At 36.9% G+C, this 25191-nt stretch overlaps 1 protein-coding gene across 1 annotated transcript in view; it reads right to left on the bottom strand.

Moving 5' to 3' along the window:
• Positions 1-25191, bottom strand: part of SCML2 (Scm polycomb group protein like 2) — a 93642-nt gene that overhangs the window by 37631 nt on the left and 30820 nt on the right. The window contains exons 6-7 of the mRNA XM_040633817.1: positions 22193-22281; positions 10309-10552 (exon numbers count right to left, since the gene is read on the bottom strand). Coding sequence (XP_040489751.1) covers positions 10309-10552; positions 22193-22281 — 333 coding nt within the window. The remainder of the gene's footprint in view (positions 1-10308; positions 10553-22192; positions 22282-25191) is intronic.

The raw sequence follows: 25191 nt of genomic DNA, 5'->3' as shown, positions 1-25191 counted from the left end.
GAATAAACCAATAGCTTAAACAACATTCTTAAATTTCTATCATTTTTTCAGGGAAAACGAAGATATAAATACAAAGGAGGTAGGGAACAAGTTGAAACAGAAAACAACAAGATCAGATAAATTCTTCAAGAAGAAAAAATCTACAATGGGCCTTGTTTTAGTTTACTTGACTCAGCCTTCTTTAAGTTGTCAAGGACACAGCAGCACACGTACTGCTTTCCTCTTTCTCACCAGATACCCTGTACAGGTCTCCAGAAAAAATCCGATGAGCGGTGACAGCACCAACAAGAGGTGAAGGGCTTTGAAAGATTATAGGGTCATAACAAAGGCCAAGAAAGGAAAACCTAAATAAACAAGAGGAAAAAAGCCACATAGCTTGCTGAATTTTCTACCCAAGGTAAGTTTCCCGGTGGATTTTGCTACCAATGAAAAGCACATAAAGAACTTGGATGTTTCTGATTATAGAAGTGTTAACAAAGTAAAAATTTGTTACTCTAAGTTTTAAAGTGTATTAAACTTTACTACTATTCTTGAAAAAAAAGCCAGTAAAGCTTAAATAAGTAGTTTTTTTAATGTAAAGTCAAATCAAGTGGCATTCATGGATGCCTCATTACATTTCATTAAGAAACTATGCAAGCGAATTATCTTTAGTCATTAAGTATTGAAAAAGCTTTAACTGTTATATCCTTAAAAAATGTTGGAAAAGCAGTTATATAAAAGTTGAAAACCAAACATTTCCAATGTGTTTAAGAAATATTCAAAATGAACAAAAATAATACAGATTTTTAAAAATTTATGAAATTCAATTAATTAAATGTTATTTGTGTACCTTTTGAAATTATTTAGCTAAGACCCTTATTTTAGACCCTTAAATTATTTAATATTCAAGTCAATAAAATTAGTATTTCTGCACATTTTTTAAAGACCATAAATAACATTAAAAAGCAAATGACTGAGAAAAAAGGTTTTACTTTCATGACGTCACACACCATACACAAAAATAAACCCAAAATGTATTAAAGACCTAAATGTGAGACCTGGAACCAAAAAAAACCCAGAGGACAGCACAGGCAGTAACTTCTCTGGCACGAGCTTTAGCAACACCTTTTAGATATGTCTCATCAGGCAAGGGAAATAAAAGCAAAAAAACCTATTGGGACTACATCAAAATAAAAAGCTTCTGCACAGCAAAGGAAACAATCAACAAAATGAAAAGGCAACCTACAGAATGGAAGAAGGTATTTGCAAATGACATATCCAATATAGGGTTAGTATCCAAAATATATAAAGAACTGATACAACTCAACACCCCAAAAAACAAATAATCCAATTAAAAAATGGGCAGAAGAAATGAACAGGCATTTCTCCAAAGAAGACATACAGAGGGCCAACAGACACATGAAAACATGCTCAACATCACTTATCAGGGAAATGCAAATCAAAACCACAATGAGGTATCACCACACACCTGTCAGAATGGCTAAAATCAAAAACACAAGAGACAACAAGTGTTGGTGAGGATGTGGAGAAAAAGGAACCACTGTGCACTGTTGGTAGGAATGCAAACTGGTGTAGCCTCTCTGGAAGACAGTATGTAGGTTTCTCAAAAAGTTAAAAATAGAACTACCCTGTGATCCAGTAACCGCACTACTGAATACTTGCCCCAAAAATACAAAAGCAGTAACTCAAAAGGATACATGCACCTTATGTTTATTGTAGCATTATTTACAATAGCCATATTATGGAAGCCGCCCAAGTATCCACTAATAAATGGATAAAGATGTGGTGTATAAACACACACACACACAGACATACATACACACACACACACAGAGGAATATTATTCAGCCATAAAAAAAGAATGAAATCTTGCCATTTACAACAACATGGGTGGAGCTAGACAGTATAATGCTAAGTGAAATAAGTCAGAGAAAGACAAATACCATATAATTCACTCATATGTGGATTTAAGGAATAAAACAAATGAGCAAAGGAAAGACAGACAAACCAAGAAATGGACTCTTAGGGGCGCCTGGGTGGCACAGCGGTTAAGCGTCTGCCTTCGGCTCAGGGCGTGATCCCGGCGTTCTGGGATCGAGCCCCACATCAGGCTCTTCCGCTATGAGCCTGCTTCTTCCTCTCCCACTCCCCCTGCTTGTGTTCCCTCTCTCACTGGCTGTCTCTATCTTTGTCGAATAAATAAATAAAATCTTTAAAAAAAAAAAAAAAAAAGAAACGGACTCTTAGATATAGAGAACAAACTGATGGTTACCAGAAGGGATGGGTAAAATAGGTGAAGAGGATTAAGAGTACACTTATCATGGGGGTACCTGGGTGGCTCAGTCAGTTAAGCAGCTGACTTCAGCTCAGATCATGACCTCAGGGTCCTGGGATCAAGTCCCGCATCAGGCTCCCCACTCAGCGGGAAGTTGGCTTGTCCCTCTCCCTCTGCCCCTCCCCCCTCATGCTCTGTTTCTCTCTCAAATAAAATCTTTAAGATAAACAAATAAATTTAAAAAAGAGTTCACTTATCATGATAAGCACTGAATAATGTAGAGAATTGCTGGATCACTATATTATACACCTGAAACCAATTTAATACTATATGTTAACTATACTGGAATTTGAAAAAAAGCAAATAACTAAGTTTTTACTTTTCTTTTTTGTTCTGCTTTTTTGACATTTATTGCTATGTGTAATAAATGAAGCACTCAAAGCAAATCAGTAAGAAAGAAAACAATAAAAAAGTGGGAAAAGGTAACTAGCAGGAAAATTATAATGGGATATTAATGGCCAAGGTACATGGGAAAAAAAAGACCCAACCTCACTAATAATCTAAGAAATAAAAATTTTAAAAACATTTTTTTAAAGATTTTATTTATTTGTCAGAGAGACTGAGAGCACGCACACAAGCAGGGGGAGCAGCAGGCAGAGGGAGAAGCAGGCCCCCACAGAGCAAGGAGCCCAATGCAGACTAGATCCCAAGACCCTGGGATCACGACCTGAGCCAAAGGCAGATGCTTAACTGACTGAGCCACCCAGGAATCCCTTAAAAACATTTTTTTAATTAGCAAAAATTACAAGGTAATGCCCAAAGTTGGCCAGAGAAGGAAAAAACCACTTTCACTCACCTCTGAGGGAAATGGAAATGGGTATTACTTTCTGAAAGACAATTTGTCAACCTTAGAAACATATCCCCTAACCCAGCAAATTTATTCTATGGAAATAATTAGAGATATTGAAAGATATATTGATCATATCACCTATCTCAAACAAAATAGAAGTTTGGCTAAATTATGGTAGAGCCATATGATGTAATATGGTACAGAAATATAATTTTGTAGGGATATACTTTACATGGGAACACAATCACAATGTATTATGAAAAGTAGGTAAGAAACAAGAATATGCAGAATAATTCCTTTCAAAATAAAATTATTAATTATTTTAAAGTACAAATGTAACCTACAGCATGTTCTTTTTTAAAAAAAACCACAGGGATGCCTGGGTGGCTCATTCGTTAAGAGTCTGCCTTTGGCTCAGGTCATGATCCCAAGGTCCTGAGATCAAGTACTGCATCAGGCTCCCCGCTCAGAGAGGAACCTGCTTCTCCCTCTGCCTGCCGCTCCCCCTCCCTGTGCTTGCTTTCTCTCTCTCTGGCAAATAAGTAAATAATAAAATCTTTTTAAAAATTAATTAAAAATTTTTTAAAAAGCCACAGATAAAAGCAAAAGTTCCCTTTACTACTCAACACACCTTTCCAGATATAATTACTACTACGGATTTGATATATAGACTTTCAGATCTTCTCTATGTATCAATATACATACATCTACAGTTATATATAGAAATACATATTTGTTTTGACTTAATGCTATTATATTGTATGTATTTTGAGGGGTTGCTTTTTTCACTTAACACATCTTGGGAAGCTTCCTTAGTAAACAGGAATCCTCTCATTTTCCTAAATGGTCTATATTATTCTAAAGAATAACTATACCATAACTTATTTCAACATTCTCTATTGATTTGGCCATGTGTATTCTAAATCTATATGTGTATGACATGATTTAATGTTAAGTGAATAAAGCATAAACTGTGAATTTTACAAAAAAATTAAAAAATTCAAAAAAAATAAAGAAATAAAAAATAAATCTATATGTGTAAGACAAAAAGAAGAAAAAGCAGTACGAAGCCAAATACAGATCAAACTACTTGTCATGATTATCTCTGCATGCTTTTCTGAATTTTAAGCTTTGAGCATTTATTATTTTTTTTCTATTAGAGAAAAACTTATACTAAAATAATGAAAAACAATTTCTAAGTATTATGATTTTAGAATATATCACATTGCATCTAAGAAATGATATTTTTATATTATAGCTGTCATTTAATGATTATTGGCTAAAGTAAATGTTTTCTCTACTCAAAGAGTATTTCACCTTGTATAATAAGTACAGTAGTAACTCCATTAATCTATGTAATGAATAAGCAATACTTGGAAAAATAAAAATGAATCATTTATGAAATATATTTGGGTGAGTATCAACTAATAATCTTTAACCATACTTTTCCCAGAATCCTAAGATTCTTCTGGGGACTTCAGTGAATCTTTACAAAACAGAATGTGGCAACAGTGGGCACATCTTTGTTTCTACTCCAACACTTCCAAATTCTACTTTCACATGGTTTGGATTATTTGTATTCATAAAGCAGTCATGAGAAGTGCTTTATAATGTCAAATTATTTGTGCCATTTGAAATCCTTAATGATGATAAAACAGTTAAAATGTAATATAAAAATTTAAAGTTTTTTACACATAAAAATAAACAAATCATCATTTGTATATATGTGGTTCTGCCAAGATATCAAGATTCAAAAAACCCACACCTAGAAGTATCAGAATAAAACTGCAAACACCAAAGATGACGTGAAAATATTAAAGTAGCTAGAGAAAAAAAATGACAAATCAGAGGAAAAATAATTAGATTGACAGTTGAATTCTTAATAGTAATGGAAACCAAAAGGTAAAAGAATGATATCTTCAATGTACTGAAAGAAAATGCCTGTCAGTCTAGAATTCTCTACCCAGAGAAAATGTCTTTCAGGGGAGGAGTTGAAAAAATGACATATTCAGATGAATGTGAACTGAGAGGGCATGCCACTAGCAGACCCCTCACTTAAGAAAAATCTGAAGGATCTATCTCAGACGTAAGAGAATTAACCCCAGATGAAAGGTTTGAGATGCTAAGAAGGAATAAACAGGGAAGAACATGTTGAATATGTTGGTGAATCTCAACAAATACTGACTATATGAACAATAATAATAGCTAATAGGATTCCTAAAAGATATAATTAATTAACACATACAACAGTGGAGTGCCTGGGTGGCTCAGTTGGTTCGGCGTCCAACTCTTGATTTTGACTCAGGTCAGGATCTCAGGGCTGTAAGATCAACCCCCTCGATGGGCTCCTGCTTAAGATTCTCTCTCTCCCGACCATGGACTCTGAGAAACAAACTGCGGGCTTCAGAGGGGAGGGGGGTGAGGGAGTGGGATAGACTGGTGATGGGTAGTAAGGAGGGCATGTATTACATGGTGCACTGGGTGTTATACGCAACTAATGAATCATCGAACTTCACATCAAAAACCAGGGATGTACTGTATGGTGACTAACATAATAAAAAATATTATTATAAAAAAAAAGATTCTCTCTCTCCCTCTCCCTCTACCCCCCCACACCTCAAAATAAATAAAATAAAATAAAATATACAATAGTAACAACATAAATGAGAAGGGGATAAATGGGTAGAGTGTTCTAAGTTCCTTTTATTGTCTTAGTGCAGAATAAAGATATTGATCAATTTCAGACTTCCATTAAGTCAAGAAAGCATGTTAAAATGTTTAGAGTATTAAAAGAACAGAAAATATAGTGTATAACTTCCAAACAAGAAGAGAGGAAAAATGGAATAAGAAAAAATAGCCCAAAAAGGACAAGAAAGGAAAATAAAACATAGAAAAGGCAGGACAAATAAAAAGCTCAAAATAAGGTGGCATACTGAAAAGCAAATATATCTGTAATCACAATCAATATAAATAGATTAGAAGCTCCAGTTAAAAGACAGACTGGCTGACTAGCCAAGAAATCAAAATCCAACTATTTACAAGAAATGCATCTTTTTAGATTAGAGTAGATAAATGTTGAACATTAGAAACAGAGAGACCAAGAACACCAACAAAACAAAGGCTGGTATAGCGACATTAATATAAGATAAAGCAGATTTTAAGGTTAAAAAAAGAAGTCACCAAAAAGAGGTTACTACAGAAGGTTCAACCGACGAGGACACTATAGCAGTTCAAAATTTCTACACACCTGATGATGTAGCCACAAATTAGATAAAGCATAAAGTAAACACTAGAAGAACTACAAGCAAAAACAGACTTATAATGGAACCTACAGGGGAAAAACAATTCGAGTAACACCGAACTTCTCAATAGAAACCCTGGAAGCCAAAAGGAAGTTGCACTACATTTTTCACGTACTTAGAGAAAAGAAGTGTCAACACAGAATTCTATATCCAGCAACTATCCTTCAAGAATGAAGGGGAAATAAAGACATTCCTGGATAATAGAAAACTAAGAATTTGTTGCCGGATGACCTATCCTAAAAGAATGACTAAAAGAAGTTCTCTAAAACAGAAAGGAAATGATTAAAAAAAAAAAAAGGAATCTGAAAATCAGGAACCAAGAACTGAAATGGCAAAAATGTGGGTAAATACAATACTTTCCTTCTCCTGAATTTTCTAATTATGTTTAACAGTTAAACAAAAATTATAACACTGTCTAATTCATTCTCAATGATTGTAAATATTTAAGAAAATTATATTATGAATGAGGGAGAATAAAGGGATATAAATTGAAGTAAGGTTTCTAAATTTCACTTTAGGGGCGCCTGGGTAGCGCAGTGGTTAAGCGTCTGCCTTCGGCTCAGGGCGTGATCCCAGCGTTCTGGGTTCGAGCCCCACGTCAGGCTCCTCCACTAGGAGCCTGCTTCTTCCTCTCCCACTCCCCCTGCTTGTGTTCCCTCTCTCGCTGGCTGTCTCTCTCTGTCAAATAAATAAAATCTTTTTAAAAAAATAAATAAATAAATAAATTTCACTTTAACAGGTGAAATGTCTAGTGGGGTAAAGGACAGAAGGAGGCGGATCTCAGAAAGTATCCATGAAACCACATTTTTAAAAAATGCTCTGCATCTATGTACTCAGCTCTCTAAATCTGGCTTTTCAAAATAGTCTAGCAAACAATCTTTTACTTAATGAGCTCTCCTCTCCTCTTGACGTTTATGCTGTACTTGACAATGTTGAACACCTCCTAAAAATCTTTCACCTCCTGTTGTTAGGGAAACCAACCTAGAAACTCTCCTACATTTACATATACTTCTTCTTAGTGTCCTGAATTGATTTCTATCTTCTACGCTTCCCTTATTTTTGTGTTTCTCAAAGTCTGGGACTCAAACCATGTGCAATGGAAACACCCGAGCCCCACTCCAGACCTACTGATTCAGAACCCCTAGGTATGAGTTCAAGGGCATCAATCTTTGAATAAGATCCCCTGGCCCAAGGTGATTCAAGTGTGAGAATTGTTTTAAAAATTCACCCACAAGGTTCTGTCCTTGGTCCTTTTCTACTTCTACCTGTTACACATGTACAATTAAAGCCACACCCAGAACTTCCCCCACTTACGGCTATCAGTTGGATGTGTAAGCTGCCTACCATCCTCCCCTCCCCCAACAGCACCTACAATCCTATCTGACACACAGAATATTTATTTGAATGAGCATGATGGCTCTCAAACCTGCTTTGTCAACTAAGACCTATCTCTTTTGGGCTCCATACCTGAATGTGCAGCTATCCAACGGACATGTTCACCTGGTGTCCTAAAGTTACCCTGAATTAGTTAGGATTAAGTTCAGCTAACAGTAACAGAAAAACCTAAAAGAATAGTGGTTTATATAACATAGAAGTTTATTTTTCTCAAATAACAGTCTGGAACAAGCCAGTATGAAAATTTTGCTCCACAAAATTCTCAGGGATTTTGGCTCCGTTCTGCTTTCTGCTCCACTATGCCTAGAATATGGTCCCCATTTCATGGTTCAAGATGGAACTCCACCCAAAACAAGCACATAACTAGCAGCAGGAAAGAAGCAGGAAGAAGGAAGACAGAGGGTATATTCATCCCTTTCTAATACACTTCCTATAAGTAGAACATACTAGCTCTACTTTTATCCCATTGACCAGGACTTAGTCTCATGGCCATATATAACTGCTAGGGAAGCTGTAAATGTAGTCTTCCTGTCAGGCAGCTGAATCGTGTTACTAAGAAAAAAATGGAGACCAGATAGTGGAAGACAACAGCATTCTTGGCCATGCATCCCAAAGTCACCATGTTCCAAACTGAACTACCTCGCTTTCAGGGTAAACTGTGATTTTATACCTTTGTGATGTGCCCACCCTACCTTTATCTCTTTTCTGCCTGACAAACTCCTTCTCCTCTCTTAATACTCACATCATGTGTCTTTCTGTTAAGCATTCCTTTACCCAACCGCTTTTCCCTCCAGTCTAAACAAACTGGATGTCTTTGGGCCACTTTCATATCTAGCACACATCTCTATTTTTGCATTGCTAATTGTGTGTGTGTGTGTGTGTGTGTGTGTGTGTATTTTAAGTCTATTCTTCCACTATTTTTTTAAGTCTATTCTTCCACTATTCTTATCCCTCTTCGACTAGAAGGTAAACTCCTTGAGGGCACAGACTGCCTTAGTATCATACATACATAGATCTGGAACATATTAAATTTTATAAAAATCAGCCATTAATATCTACTTCCTAGAATTATGGCAGCAGGGAACTGGTAAAATAGGCCCCTAATAAAAAGGACATCATGGTATATAGTATTGTAATATAATGGGATATGTTAAAGTTCCAAATCAAAAAAGATTCTACAGCAGTTACAAGAATATGGCTATATGCTTTTATCTAGTCACTGCTCTCATCCTGCACACATTACTTACATGTTTTCTACACTCATCTTTTTTTCTAGTATAAATAAATTTTAGTTGGATAAATTTTAAATACATTTACATTTGATCCTACTAATAAGTTTATATTTAACTTAAGTCAATGATTAGGTTCTATGCTTAGATCCCACTTAAATCTCAGCAGCTATTCCATCATAGAAGAGCAGGTTAGGCATGTCTAAGCTCTTGGAAGAGTCTCTAAGGAACCTCAATATTTTGATGATTTTTTTCTGAAAGAATATATCTAGATGATCACAGAATTCAACTTAGGAAGCACAGCATTACAACTGATAAACACCTGACTATAATAACATGTTAATCTATGATGGCTTCCATAGTCTAAAATTTTCACTGACATGGGCGCCTGGGTGGCGCAGTCGGTTGAATGTCTGACTCTTGACTTCAGCTCAGGTCATGATCTCGATCAAGTCCCATGTTGGGCTCGGTGCTCAGTGGGGAGTCTGCTTGAGATTCTATCCCTCTGCCCCTCCCCCAACTCACACACAAGTTCTCTCTCTCTCTCTCAAATAAATAAATCTTTCTATAAAATAAATAAATAAAATAAAATTTTCATTGACAGGTAGATTTTACTTAAGACTATCTAAGTATCAATTTAAAAAACTGACCAAAATTGTGCACAATATGTATATAACAGTTGTTATGCCTTACCCTTTAAAAACTACCTTGGAGATATACACAATGGAATACTATATGTAATTTTAAATTGAATATCAACTATAAAGATAGCTACGCACCCCAAAATGCTTTAATGGTCCAAGCGTGACTTGTAGCTTGCCCATATTCTCCCAATGTGGACTGTCAATTCAGATTATGATGCTGAATTGGCCCTCAAAAATTCTAATCATTGCCATCTTCTTTTTTTTTTTTTAAGATTTTATTTATTTATTTGACAGAGACTGCCAGTGAGAGAGGGAACACAAGCAGGGGGAGTGGGAGAGGAAGAAGCAGGCTCCCAGCAGAGGAGCCTGATGCAGGGCTCAATCCCAGGACTCTGAGATCACGCCCTGAGCCGAAGGCAGACGCTAAATGACTGCACCACCCAGGCGCCCCTAATCATTGCCATCTTCTACTTCCAGTTCTCTAGCCTAGGCAGTGCCCTCCCTGTTCTGTCTGCTGCTCCAGCTGAGCAAGAAGTCCTAACCTCAATGCCAATTGAGCAGTTAGATCTAACTTTAATAAAATAAAAGAACATGTAGTTATTTATTATCTTACCATGTGTTCCTGGTGGTTGTAACACATCTCCTGTCAGGTGGCACCACCCAACTGGGAAAATATCTCGACAATCGTACTTGCACCAATAATCAAAAGCTCCACTCCAGCCATCAAATGTGATATAAACTTCATCTCCTCTAACATCTCCAATAGTTGCAGGGCAGATCAGATAAGGGTTCTTTTTGTCTATAGCTTCAAGTTTCATTCCCACTTTAAAATTATTTAGAGGTGGCTTTGGTGGTTCCTACCAAAATATTAAAAAAAAAAAAGTTTTTTGTTAAGATGTAATAAGAAGCATTTGCTCAACTGTATCTCACAACTTTTAGCAATCAAAAATTAAACTCCATGTTTATAAATTAAATACAGGAAGAAAACAGTTCTCAGAAATCTCTCTGAAACTCTGCTCTATATCTCACTTACTCTGGAGCAGAGCCAAGAACCTGGAAGGAAACAAAAACAGACTGATAGTAATCCATTCATTTATCTATGAAATATGTGTTATATAGTATGTACCAGAAGTTCAGGATTCATTAGTGAACAAAAAATAACAAAGATCCCTGCTCTTGCGGAGCTTACCTTCTAGTGGTGGTGGCAGTAGTGGTTGGGGTGCAGATAGGGGAAAAAGAGAGAAGCAATCAACAAGAAATTTTAAAAGAGGGAATCAAACAAACCTAATAAATGTATAAATTATAGGGTATGTTGAAAGCTGGTAAGTCCAAAGAGAATGAACAGCAGCAGATAATATCTAAAAAAACAAAAACAGAAACTACCTCCAAGTATAAAATGCAGACACAAGAACATGAAAGTCATATAGTCCAGGATCATTTACAATATCCAATCCAGAAACCAATATTTAAAAAGCATCCTTTAGTTATAAAAATTTAAAGCATCCAAATGCTAACAGATTTCTTAGAAAGCCTAAGTGCTCTGTTAAAAGCAACACATTTTCTTTCAATTTGCTTTTTATCCTAGTATACAGCACCATCATCAACCCAATCACCCAAGCCAGAAGCCTGGAAATAGTCCTAGACCAGAGGTTATCAGCCCAACTAAACATCAGAATCACTTGGGGCCACATCCTCAGGATATCGATTTAATTGGTCTGGGGTGGGCCCCAGGCATCAGCACATTTTAACTCCCAAGGTGACCCTAATGTGGATCCAAGGCTGAGAACCACTGCACTAGATGCATCCTTTTCCCTTAACACTCACATTCAAAGACCAAGACCTGCCAGTTCTATCCTTAGATCCCTCGGATAACAACATTAAAAGTTAACCTTCAATCATTTAGTATATGCCAGGCACTGTTCTAAATGTTTTCCATATATTTAATTCTCACAACAACCCTATAAAGTCAATGCAATTATTATCCCCATTTTATAGATGATAAAATTGATGGACAATTGCCTAAGAATATGCCAGAAGTATCAGAGCTAGATTTAAACGTAGGCAGACAACTCCTTGGAACATCCTACCACATCACCTGCTTGGACAACTCCAACTAATCCACTTCAAAGCCCAGCTCTCCTGGTCTCTTTAAGGCTTCCCTGACCAACTCCTGCCCACTCCTAAACCCCCTCAAAGGAGGCGCTCTTGCCTTCAGCTGCAAAACTACTCTTGAAATGTGTTTACTCCTCTGAGACTAAGGGATTCTCAAAAGCAGATATATCTTATTCATATTGTTATTTCCAGCAGAGTACCCAACAACAAGATCTTGAAAAAAAATGAATTAACCAAGTGATCACCTGAAGAACAGTAAACAAGCTTTCAACTAATTCTTTCACCAAGATATAATTTAAAAACATATCTGGTAGGTTGATTCCTTTTTTAAATGCCCCCTTTAAACCCATCTCATTATCCTGTACTTTTCCAGTGATATCTTTTATACCCTTGAAGTCTTAAAGTTCTTTAATTATTAGCCTTCAAAATCCTTAATTTTAATCACATAATCTTAATTTGATTCTTAAAAACCACCTAAGTCAGCAGGGCAAAAGTTAGCTTGACCAAAGATCAAAGTTATTTGATAAATAAGTAGCTGGTAAGTAAGAAGCAGAGCTACTGCCACTTCATGAAGGGGCTAAAGGTCAACTAACTGTTACTACATACGGAAGGAAAAAAGGGAGGTGGATTTAACAAAAGATTAACTTCGGCAGTAGATAAACTTGTGCTGCACATTCACAGAATGGAGGAAACATTCAAGGCACACATAAGGTTCCTAGGACCTTACACTATCATATAACCAAATAAGAATAAGACTTTCTGTAGCAAAGCAAACTAAATTCAAATGGCAATATACATTTTCTGCTACAAAACAGAATTAAGACAGGAATGAGCAGGAAAGAGAATTTTAAGATTCAAACTATAATCTAAAGAGATAAACCAAATTTAACAGTATGTCATCAATGCCACTATTAGCTGACAAGTAAAAAAAAAAAAAAACAGACAATGATTATGGATAAAATGCAATTTATTCTCTAAGATATTCATACTGTTTATTAATTCTTCTAAATTTCATGAATACTCTATCAAAGTTACTTACATCAGTATAGTCATACAAATAAATATTAACAGAGCCCTGGAAGAAAACAAATACTGACTTTTTGAAAATCAAAGGAACTTCTCCTTTTTCATAAATAAATGAAAGGGTTTTATCTCAAAACAAGCTACCTCCAGATTTAGATAATTGGCAAAATGGTTCCCTCTGCTGTCCACAAAAGGTAATGATATAAAGTTGCTTTTAAAAATGTTTTTAAAGAATATGGTTTGTCATCATCAGTTCTTGAATGACTTCCTAAACCCAAAGATATAATTTGTAGGGGCACCTGGATGGCTCAGTCAGTACAGCACGCAACTCCTGATCTTGGGGTCCTGAGTTCAAGCCTGACGTTGGGCAGAGAGCTTACTTTAAAAAAAAAATTATACATATATATATATATATATATAATTCGCAAAAGCAATAGCTAAAAAAAACACAAGGGCTCATTCTTTTTTACTGTGAGAAAAAAATTATTCTTTCTTAGACGGTAGTAAAGAATGTTCTTTTAACCCCTCTCCTTGCTACCTACCTATGATTCTCCTTAAAGGCTATTTCTTCTCATATTCCACAGACTCTGAGGCCAGTCTGAGCATTAACTGCATTACCCCTTTGCCTGCAATATTCTTACCCTTGTAAGCTCACGGTTCCTTCTCTCCCTTTCTTCAGATCTTCACTCCAATGGCATCTTCTCAGCAAAACCTTCCTGGCCAACCTACCTAAAATGTCACCCTCCCCTTTCCTAAGCAGGTACAACCATCAAACATAATATAGACTTTATTTATTTTGCCTGGTTTATTATGCATTTCCCCAGCTAGAAGGCAAGCTCCATAAGGACAGGAGTTCTTTTACTGCTTGTTTATGGCTGTATTCCCAGAGTCTACTTCTGACCACAGACTCCTATCTTTAACTTCTACTTCCTTACTTTTAATCAACTACTTCTTTGACCTCATCAAAAATTCTAGTCCTTTAAACTTCATTTATTTATTCACAAATATTTACAAAGTGCCTACTACTGTCAGACACTACTGAAGGCTCCTGATGTACATTAAGTAGCAAAATAGACAAAAATCCCCCCCTTGTGGTATTCACATGCTAGTAAAGAGAAAGATGAGAAACACCATAACATAAGCAGAATATATTCTATGTTAAAAATGAGAAGTGCTATGCAAAAAAAGAAAGTAAAGCAGAGTAAGGGAGATGCAGAGAAAAATGTAACAGAAGAGTTTTGCAAAACTTTAAATAGGGTGAGGCGCCTGGATGACGCAGTCGGTCAAGCAGGGCCGACTCTTGGTTTCAGCTCCGTTCATGAGATTGAGCCCTGTAATGGGCTCCATGTCCAGCGCAGGGGCTGCTTAAGGCTCCCTCTGCCTTCACCTCCCACCCCACCCCCTGGCGCGTGCATGTGCGCGCACTCTTTCTCTCTCTAATACCTTTAAAAATAATAATAAATAAATCTTAAAAAGAAATACACTTTTTAAAGATTTTATTTATTTGAGAAAGAGAGAGAAAGACAGAAGGTGGGGAGAAGTGCACAAGTTGGGGGGAAGGGCAGAGAGAGGGAGAAGCAGACACCCTGCTGAGCAAGGAGTCATGACCTGAGCCAAAAGCAGATGCTTAACCGACTGAGCCACCCAGCACCCCAAAAAGAAATACTTTAAAAAGGGTGATCAGAACAAGCCTCATATGGAAGACTACATGCGAGAAGAACCCTAAAGGTGATTATTAACCATGCAGTTACCTACAGGAAGAGTATTCCAGGCAGACAGAATAGCCAGCGCCAAGGCCCTAAAGCAGGAGATGTGTCCACATGTTTGAAAAACAAGGAAGTGAGTGTGGCTACAAATTTATTATGCAAGTGGGACAGCAGTAGGAAACAAGGTTAGAGAGATGAGGGGTCATATGTAGAGCCATGGAGGCCACTATAAGGACTCTGACTTATACTCTGAGTAAAATGGTGAGCCCCTGGACAATTTTGAGCAGAGAAGTGATATAATCTCATTTATGTTTTAAAAGGAATATTCTGCTTACTGTTTACAGACTACAAACTGTAAGGTTATAAAGAAGTCAGTGAGGAAGCTACTGAAGTCATCTAGGTGAGAGATAAAGGCAACTTGTACCAGCTGATAGCAAGAGAGATGTCAAGAAGTAGTTGGATTTTGAAAATATTTTGAAGGTAAAGCCCACAGCATTTCCTTATGGACTAGATGCAGTGTGTGAAAGAAATAATCACCAAGGTTTTTGGCCCCAGCAACTAGAATAACAGTTGCCACTCCTCAAGATCGGAAAGGCTGCAGATGGAAGTTTGAGATGTCTACTGGACATCCAAGTGTGGATGTTGAGTGGATATTCAAGTCTGAGTTGGGAGCAAAAAGTCTGAATTAGAAATACAGATTTGACCGGTGATGGGTAGTAAGGAGGGCACGTATTGCATGGTGCACTGGGTGTTATACACAACTAATGAATCATCGAGCCTTACATCGGAAACCGGGGATGTACTGTATGGTGACTAACATAATATAATAAAAAATCATTTAAAAAAAAAAAAAAAAGAAATACAGATTTGAAAGTCATTTGCATATAAGCTGTATTTAAAGCCAGGAATTAGATGAGATCACCAAGGAATTAATACAGATCACAGTTTCTCAACCTTGGCACTACTGCCATTTGGGGTCAACATTCTGTTGTGGGAGCTGTTCTGTGCATTGTAGGATGTTTAGCAGTGTCCCTGGTCTCTACCCACTAAATGTAAGTAGCACCCCCCCCACACACAGTTGTGATGAACGACAATGTCCCCAGACATTGCCAAATGTCTCACTGGGGGCAAATTGCCCCCCTTCCCAATTGAGAACCACTGATAGAGATAAAAAAAGTGAAGGGGACCAAACACTAACATTCTGTAACACTCTTTCACACCCAGGTTTCAGAGTATCATGTCATCCAAAATCAATTATCCCACTATCATTTCATTATCTCCAAACCTTAATTCAAGATCGCCATAGGACACCTGGGTGGCTCAGTCGGTTAACTGTCTGACTTTTGATTTTGGCTCAGATCATGATCTCAGGTTCACGAGATGAAGTCCCACATCAGGCTCACACTGAGCATGGAGTCTGCTTCAGATTCTTTCCCTCTGCCCCTCCCCCTGCTTGTGCTATAAATAAATAAACGAACCTTAAAAAAAATTTATTTATACTCAGTTGCTGAACGCTGCTGGAGAAAAGTCCCACATGTTTATTACATGTAGTACCATATATTTAGTGTTCATCCTTAGCTGAACCCTCCAAAATATTGTCATGTGTCCCTAGGCCATCTCATACAGCTGCTGTTCCATTTACCATTCACTTTAAGACAAATTTTATGTATCCTCATTATATGTTTATTATTTTGTTAACTTTCTTCTCAACAAGAGAGTTGGAACACAGTAGACATTCAATCTATGTATGAATCCTTCCCTCCGGCCTTTGTCAGTTTCCTATTTCACAGAGTAAACTGAGGCCATCAGGAATGAAATCTATCAATATTCTGCTCCCACAACTACAAATCTAACTCTACCTGAGGATATTTTCACCTGGTCTTTAGTTCTTGCTAATATAACCAATAAACTTCCTATCCACCAAATAGTCAACAATCAGCTTTCCTCTCAACTGACCTTTAGTAAGTATCTGATATGGCTACTTATAAATCATAAAGGTGAGTGGGTATTTCTCAAGGTTCTAACCTTGACACTCCCCTCTTCTTCTAGGTAGTCTCCCTGGACTAGTTTATTCATTCTCAAGGCTTCCATCATTAACATTTAAACTGAAAACTGCCATATCCACATACCCAAGCCTAACCTTGTTTTTAAGTTCTGAACGCTTTACTTGCAACAGTCTGCTAAGTAGTCATCCCACCTCAAATTTCCCAAAGGCACCTGTCCAAAACAAAACCCATTTTCTCCCTCTATATGTATTCATCTTCCTGTATTCTCCATCCTTTCTTCATTTAACAAACAAGTATGTACCAGGACCTATGACAGACACCAAGAATACAAAGACAGTTAATGGTTCAAAAGGAACTCACAGTCTAGGAAGAGACAATGAAAATAATAATATAATCCAATTCCTATAAAGATTGATAAATGCACAAGGTGCTAAAGAAGTATAAGAATAGAAAGGGGGAATTAGGGAAGATACACTGGAGGATTTAATGCCTAACTAGAATCTTAGCGTTAACCAGAGATAACCAGCTCTAAAAAGGAACATGGTATCGGCAGGCTATCAGAAGCAATTTAGAACATAAAATACAAAGCAAGGAGTGGCAGCCATAATCCAGATCATACAGCACCTTAAAGGCCATATTAACAAACTTACACTTCATCCTGAGTGCAACTGGGAACATCAAGAGTTTTAAGCAAGAGAATAATGTGGTTAAGGCTCCTATATCAGATATTTCTGGCAGTTGTGTGGAAGGGTAAAGGTTAGAGGCAGTTATAAGGCTAGCTGAACAGTTCAGGCAAGGGGAAAGCCTGCACAAGGCACAGTGGTGGTAAGGTTAGAAAGAGACATGAGAAAAAAATAATTAGGAAGCTAAGTGGGTGGGCCTTCCTAATTAAATGGCTATTTGCAGGCCAGGGTCAAGAAAGAATGGTGATTTAAGACGGCTCTTGGCAAAGTTTCAAGCTTGGCTGAAAGGGCACCCACAAATCAATGAGTAAGAACAGAAATCCAACAGAAAAACAGGCAAAGGCTACAATCAGGTAATTCACAGAAAAATAAAAGGCCATTAAACATATTTTAAAAGCTCAGTTTCACTGGTAATCGGTTCAGTGCAAATTACAGCAATGAGATACCATCCCCACCCCCAACTCCCCCCAAAAAAGATACATAAAATTTTTAAAGATTGATGACATCCGATGCTACTGAAGGTGTGGGAATAGAAACATCTATACAATAATAGTGGAGCATAGCTTGACACACCCTTTGCGGATGCAATTTAATAGTATATATCAACACTTAAAAGCACACATTCTCTTTGAACCAATAATTCTACTTCTAAAAATGTAGCCTTCACACTTATACAGAAAGCTCTATACTACAGATGACTTAAACGAGAATATGGACACAACCTAAACATCCATCGTTAGGGACAGATTAAACCAATTATGGTAATCCATACCACAGAATAGTACAATACAACATAAAATATATATGAAGCAAAACGGAAAGATTTCCAGAATATACATATTTTAAGGGTAAAAATAAATCACAGAACAACATTCACAATATATTCAAATTTATGTTTAAAAAATTAAAACCCATATATGTTTGTGAATGCACAGAAAAAAGTCTGGGAAAACACAAATAAAACTTCTATTTGGAGAGAAGAGGGTGGAAAGGAGGAAAGGATGGGATGAATAAAAAGATGCTCATTTTAAAAAAAAAGATGCTCATTTTTTACTCTGAGTACTTTGATATCCGCTCTCCAAACATGAATTACTTTCATAATTTTAAAAATGAAAAACATAATGTGTGTGACACATAACTAGCTAATAAAGCAATCTGATAGTAAGTAAAATAAATCCAATGGCTTTTCTAAAGCCACAGCACAAGCTGATAATGTTTAATAAAGACTACTACTAAATATCTCTTTTGGGGGCGCCTGGGTGGCTCAGTCATTAAGCGTCTACCTTTGGTGCAGGGCCTGATCCCAGGGTCCTGGGATCGAGCCCCGCATCGGGCTCCCTGCTCTGCTGGGAGCCTACTTCTTCCTCTCCCACTCCCCCTGCTTGTGTTCCCTCTCTCACTGGCTGTCTCTCTCTCTGTCAAATAAATAAAATCTTAAATATATATATACATATACATTTATGTATATATAATCTCTTTTGTTACTATTCTCACATATGCTTTACACATTGCCCAAAGGGCCTGTGTCCCTTGCTGGGAGGTGGTTGGGCAAACTCACTTTCAGGCACTCTTGTTACTCAAAGCGGCACTCAAAAGAATTTTTTTTTGCAATGTGAGAATCACATTAATTGATGTTTTACATCATTATGTCTTTAATGTTCTCCAAAAGCTTTTAAAACCTTTGTCAAAGCAATCTTGAAAAAGAAGAACAAAGCTGGAAGTATCACAATCCCAGATTTCAAGATATACTACAAAGTTGTAGTAATCAAAACAGTATGGTACAGGCACAAAAACAGACACATAGATCAATGGAACAGAACAGAGTCCAGAAATAAACCCACACGTATATGGTCAATTGATTTACAACAATGGGGAAAAGACAGTCTCTTCAACAAATGGTGCTGGGAAAACTGGACAGCTACATGTGAAACAACAAAACTGGACTACTTTGTTACACAAAAACAAACTTGAAATGGATTAAAAACCTAAATGTGGGGGCGCCTGGGTGGCTCAGTTGGTTAAGCATCTGCCTTCAGCTCAGGTCATGATCCCAGGGCCCTGGGATCAAGCACCAGGTCTGGCTCCCTGCTCAGCAGGGAGTCCGCTTTTCCCTCTGCCCCAACCCTGCTCGTGTTCTCTCTCGCTCTCTCTCAAATAAATAAATAAAATCTTAAAAAAAAAAACAAACCTAAATGTGAGGCCAGAAACCATAAAATTCCTAGAAGTAAACATAAGCAGTAATTTCTTTGACATTGTCCATAGAAACATTTTTCTATGTGTCTCTGTTTTCCTATCTTTCTACTTTTCTATATGCCTCCTCTGGCAAGGGAAACAAAAGCAAAATTAAACTATTGGGACTATACCAAAATTAAAAGCTTTTGCACAGTGAAGGAAACCATCAACAAAACAAAAAGGCAACCTACTAAATGGAGGAAGATATCTGCAAATGATATATCTGATAAGGGGTTAATATTGAAAATATATAAAGAACTTTTAGAACTCAACACCAAAAAAACAAATAATCTAATTAAAAAATGGGCAGAGGACCTGAATAGACATTTTTCCAAAGAAGACATCCAGATGACCAATAGACACATGAAAAGATGCTCAACATCACTCATCATCAGGGAAATCCAAATCAAAATCACAATGAGATATCACTTCACACCTGTCAGAATGGCTAAATACAAAAACACAAGAGACAAGTGTTGGCGAGAATATGGAGAAAAAGGAACCGCTATGCACTGTTGGTGGGAATGCAAACTGGTGCAGCCACTGCAGGAAACAGTATGTAGGTTTCTCAAAAAGTTAAAAATAGAATTACCCTATGATCCAGTAATTCCACTACTGGGTATTTACCCAAAGAAAATGAAAACACTAATTTGAAAAGATAAATGCACCCCTATGTTTACTGCAGTATTATATACAATAGCCAAGATATGGAAGCAACCTAAGTGTCCATCCATAAATGAATGGATAAAGATGTGGCATATATACATACACACACACACACACACACACACACACACACACACACACACACACTGGAATATCAGCCATGAAAAAGAAAGAGATCTTGCCATTTGCAACAACATAGATGGAGCTAGAGAGTAAAATGCTAAATGAAATAAGTAAGTCAGAGAAAGACAAATACCGTATGATTTCACTCATGTGGAATTTAAGAAACAAAACAAAGAAAAAAGAGACAGACAAAAAAACAGACTCTTAAATAGAGAACAAACTGGTAGTTGCCAGAGGGGAGGTGAGTGGGGAGAGGAGCAAAATTGATAAAGGGGATTAAGAGTCCACTTACCTTGAAATAAGCACTGAGAAATGTATAGAATTTTTGAATCCTTTTTTTAAAAAACTACAATATTTACCATTCTTGACATGAATAACTGTAATAAAATTTAAGTGACTGAAAAAAGAATCAGGACAGAGGGTGAGAAAGAAATATTTTGACCCATAATTTAACTAAAACTTGGCTTTTATTCACTGTTCCTTAACATAGTGTACTCTTTCAACATTTTCTCAAGAGCATAAACTATCTTTGGAATTTTCCCTCTTTGTTATATAACAAATATTTCCTTATAACAAATTCTTTCTGATGACTGTTTTTAACATTCTTCTACTTCTGAAACCAAATCTCTCTAAGTAACTTTCAAGTGGTTTTCTGGCCCATCATCATTTTATGCAATGTCGAAGGATGACTAATACAGCAAAATGAGGGGAAGCTTCACTTCTGAAGGTAAATAAAAAATAGTAAAGAACATTTGCTTCCAGTAGAGCACTCCTTTCATATCTAAGGTGAAGAAAGAGGGTACAAATTCATTTTGACTAGTGGGTGATTATAATTGAGACTTTTTTATAAGTTGCTGTTATGGGCTGAATTGTGTCCCCACCCCTGCCAAATTCATATTTAAATCCTAACCCAATGGGGCGCCTGGGTGGCTCAGTCGTTAAGCCTCTGCCTTTGGCTCAGGGCGTGATCCCCGCGTTCTGGGATCGAGCCCTGCATCAGGTTCCTCCGCTAGGAGCCTGCTTCTTCCTCTCCCACTCCCCCTGCTTGTGTTCCCTCTCTCCCTGGCTGTCTCTCTCTCTCTCTGTCAAATAAATAAATAAATAAAATCTTTTAAAAAATAAATAAATAAATAAATCCTAACCCCAGTACCTGAGAATGTGATTTCATTTGGAGACAAGGTCTTTAAAGAGGTAATTAAGTTAAAATTAGGTCATCAGGGTGGGCCCTAACCCAATGACTGGTGTCCTCATAAGAGGAGCAAAGGAGGACACAGACATACAGATCATGTGAAGACACAAAGAAAAGACAGCCATTTACAAGTCAAGGAGAGACGCCTCAAAAGAAACCAAGCCCGCTGATACCTTGATCTTGGACTTCTAGCATCCAGAGCTGTTAAGAAAATAAATTTCTGTTGTTTAAGTCACTGTAATGAACTGAATGATGTCCTCCCAAATTCATAAATTGAAGCCCTAATCCCCAATGTCACTGTATTCAGAGGCAGGGCCTTTAAGGAGGTAATAAAGGTTAAGTGAGGTCATGAGGTGGAGCCCCAACCCAAAAGGACTGGTGTCCTTACAAGAGGAAGAGAAACCAGAGATACGTATCCTTCCCCACAGGCACAGAGAAGAGGCCATGTGAGGACACAGCAAAAAGGCAGCCATTTATAAGCTGAGGAAAGAGGCCTTACTAGAAACCAACCCTGATGGCACTTTGATTTTGGACTTATAGCTCCCAGAACTGTGAAAGAATAAATTTCTGTTGTTTAGGCCACCCACTCCGTGGTACTTTGTTAGGGCAACTGTAGCAGATTAATACACGTGTCAATCCAGTAATTTAAAAAGAATGTTTTTTTCCATATCAGAGAAGACAAAGCATTTAAGTGCCCCTATTAAAACAATAAAACCACAGCCCAGATGATGGAAGCTTTTTATAATATCTTTCTTACCTTCTTAAAGAATGTTGCAGGTGCCATTTCAGATCCATTCAGTGTTCGTAAGAGGAACATTGGCCAAGAAGATGCATTCATCTGATACCCTATTTTATAAAATAAATCAGCATGAAAAAGCCTCCCTGTGATATTACAGTAAGATGGTATAAAAAATAGGTTTTGTTTACCATTCTTCTCCAGAGAATGACTTTGTTATTGAGAAACTAAGGAAATAGCTAAGAGAAGCAGATGCACCCTCCAATCAGTTCTACTGTACCCACTGTACTATTTGGCAACAATGCTACAGTACGGGTAGAAACTCTCATTTTGGAGAAGCCATTAGCTAGAGTTCACCAACATGCACATATGTATGTTAGGAATGGGCCATAATACTAGGGGGTGATCCAAGCCAAAACCCATAAGAGGTTCCAGTCCCCACCAACAGCCACACAAGCATGGCAAAGGCTGCAAAAGACTTCCAGCCCCTCTTTTTCCTTAGAGTGCCTGCCTTATTTCCTTTCAGAAAGACAGTTTTCTGTGAAACTCAGCAAATGTACACTTATGATGCATTTCATTGTATATAAATTTCACTTCAAAATTTAAAAAAAACTGTAAATAAACACTGAACTCTAGTTAATGATACACATACTAAAGTATTTAGGGGAAATATACTAACATCAGTAACTTCCTCTGAAATACATTTAAAAATAAGATGGATTGATGAATTGATAGAAGGGCAGATAGATAAGTGATAAAGCAAGCATGTAAAATGACAATGGTAGAACCTAGGTAGTGTGTGGGTGTTCACTGTAAAATATTTTCACCTTTTCTGTATGTTTGAAATTTTTCATACAATGTTAGGAAAAAAGATATCTCTCACTTTAGCAATCTTTACACACTAAACAAGATCTTCTCAGAATCTGTATCAGATGAGGTCAAAATTCACTCAGTGGGTGTCTTTTTCAGAGATCTTATCAATTAATGGTGAATATCACAGCATCTGGCACATGCAACAGTGGGTAGGGTCTGCTAGTTTTATTGCTTTCTGGGGGCAATCCATTTCATGCAACACTTGCCTGCCCTGATGCCAGAATTAAAGAGAACTTGGCATGCATCCCTGATGGATACATGCATTAAGATAGGGAGGCACATGAATCACTGGCAATCACTGGCACTGGGTCCATCAGTAGGATTAAACATGCAAAAAAGTTCAGATAGAAAGTCATCCTATAATAATCCTATACCAAAATCCCCTTAATCTGAGGGGGAAAAAATGGGGGGAGGAGGGAATTTATTATATACTCCCTTAAAATATATCAGTATTATTAGTGATATTTAATAAATAATCATCCACAACATGGATTTGCCACATTGCGGTTAGAATATTGCACAAAAATAATTCTCTGGTCCTTATGCCTTTCTTTTAACCCCCATCTTATCCTATTACATCATGCAATCATCATCAGTGCCATCACCATCATCATCTTAATTTGACATTTTCTTAATTCTTTAACGGCCTAAAGTCAAACATAGATTAAAAGGCCAAAAACAGATGAAAGAGCGTGCAAAAATTCAAACACAGATAAAACTAATCTACAATGTTAGGAAGTCTAGAAAGTGGTACCTTTGGGAATGGGAGGTTTATAACTGCGGATCAGGAGTGGGGTTTCTGGGGTGCTGATAATATTCTGTTTCTTGATTTGGATGATGGTTATATGGATGTGTTCATTTATAAGCTGTACACTTACGAACTGTACACTTTTCTGTTTGCATACTAAAACTTTAAAGAAGCTTTTAAATATAACCTGTAAGGTTTAAATAACCTTTTAAAAAAGAAAACCAGAGAAGAAAAAAGAAAACCAAGTTGTGTTATATTAAAATGGAAACTATTCAAAGCATCTAATGAGCAAATTGGCAAAAATTGTGTATTTTTAATATGTACTATCAAAATATATATTAATCAGCGTGTACTGCTATGTATTTCATATTTTTAATTTAAAAACTCTAAAAGTAATTTGAAAAAAGAATGATCATAAATCTGGCTATGTGTTTGAAGTGTTGGCAATCACAACAGTTAGGCTTCCTTTAAACAAAATTCAAAAACATATTATCATTTATAAACAGAAATCAAATCCAAACAGGGAAGCACTACGCCTCAGGTTTACACTTCTATCTCTTACAGAATTCTGTATGATTTAAGAGATGTTTAAAACATAAATGGTATGAAAAAAGAAAAGAAGGAAAAAGGCTGAAAACACACACACCCTAAACCACCTTCTTGGAATAACACATCTCTAATTAGTTCTTTTTTAATATTTTTAACCAGATTAGGAATAATTAACAATTAGAGCAAGAAAATTATAAAAATATGTTGCTAAAAGAGTGGTAATTATTAATATCTTAAATTTTGGGTTCTGAGGGAATTTTTAACTATAGATGGAAACAAAAAGAAATCCATTCTCTCGTGCTTTACAATAGAGAATTTTCATTTCCAGCATTGTAAAGAAGAAGCAAAAACTAATATGTACCATTCACTCAAAACTATAGAAGTAATAGGGGTGCCTGGGTGGCTCAGTTGGTTAAGCAACTGTCTTCAGCTCAGGTCACGATTGCGATCCCAGAGTCCCAGGATCAAACCCCACACTGCATCGGGCTCCCTGCTCAGCAGACAGTCTGCTTCTCCCTCTGCCCCTCACCCTACCCTCATGCTCTCTATCTCTCTCAAATAAATAAATAAATAAATAAATAAATAAATAAATAAAATCTTTAAAAAAAAAAAAGGACTGTAGCAGTAATAAAAGAAATCACTTATTTTCTACAGAATATCAGAGTACATCTAAATATTTGGGGGGCAGGCCTTTTTTTTTAAGATTTTATTTATTTATTCGACAGACAGCACAAGCAGGAGGAGCAGCAGGCTGAGGGAGAGGGAGAAACAGGCAGAGGGAGAGGGGCAGGGAGCCTAATGCAGGGCTTGATCCCAAGACCACCCCCCTACATCATGACCTGAGTCAAGG

This window comes from Ursus maritimus (assembly GCF_017311325.1).
Source record: "Ursus maritimus isolate PB19 chromosome X unlocalized genomic scaffold, ASM1731132v1 scaffold_X1, whole genome shotgun sequence".
NCBI lineage: Eukaryota > Metazoa > Chordata > Mammalia > Carnivora > Ursidae > Ursus > Ursus maritimus.
Note: the sequence above shows the minus strand (reverse complement) of the source record. Positions and strands in the feature narration are given on the sequence as shown.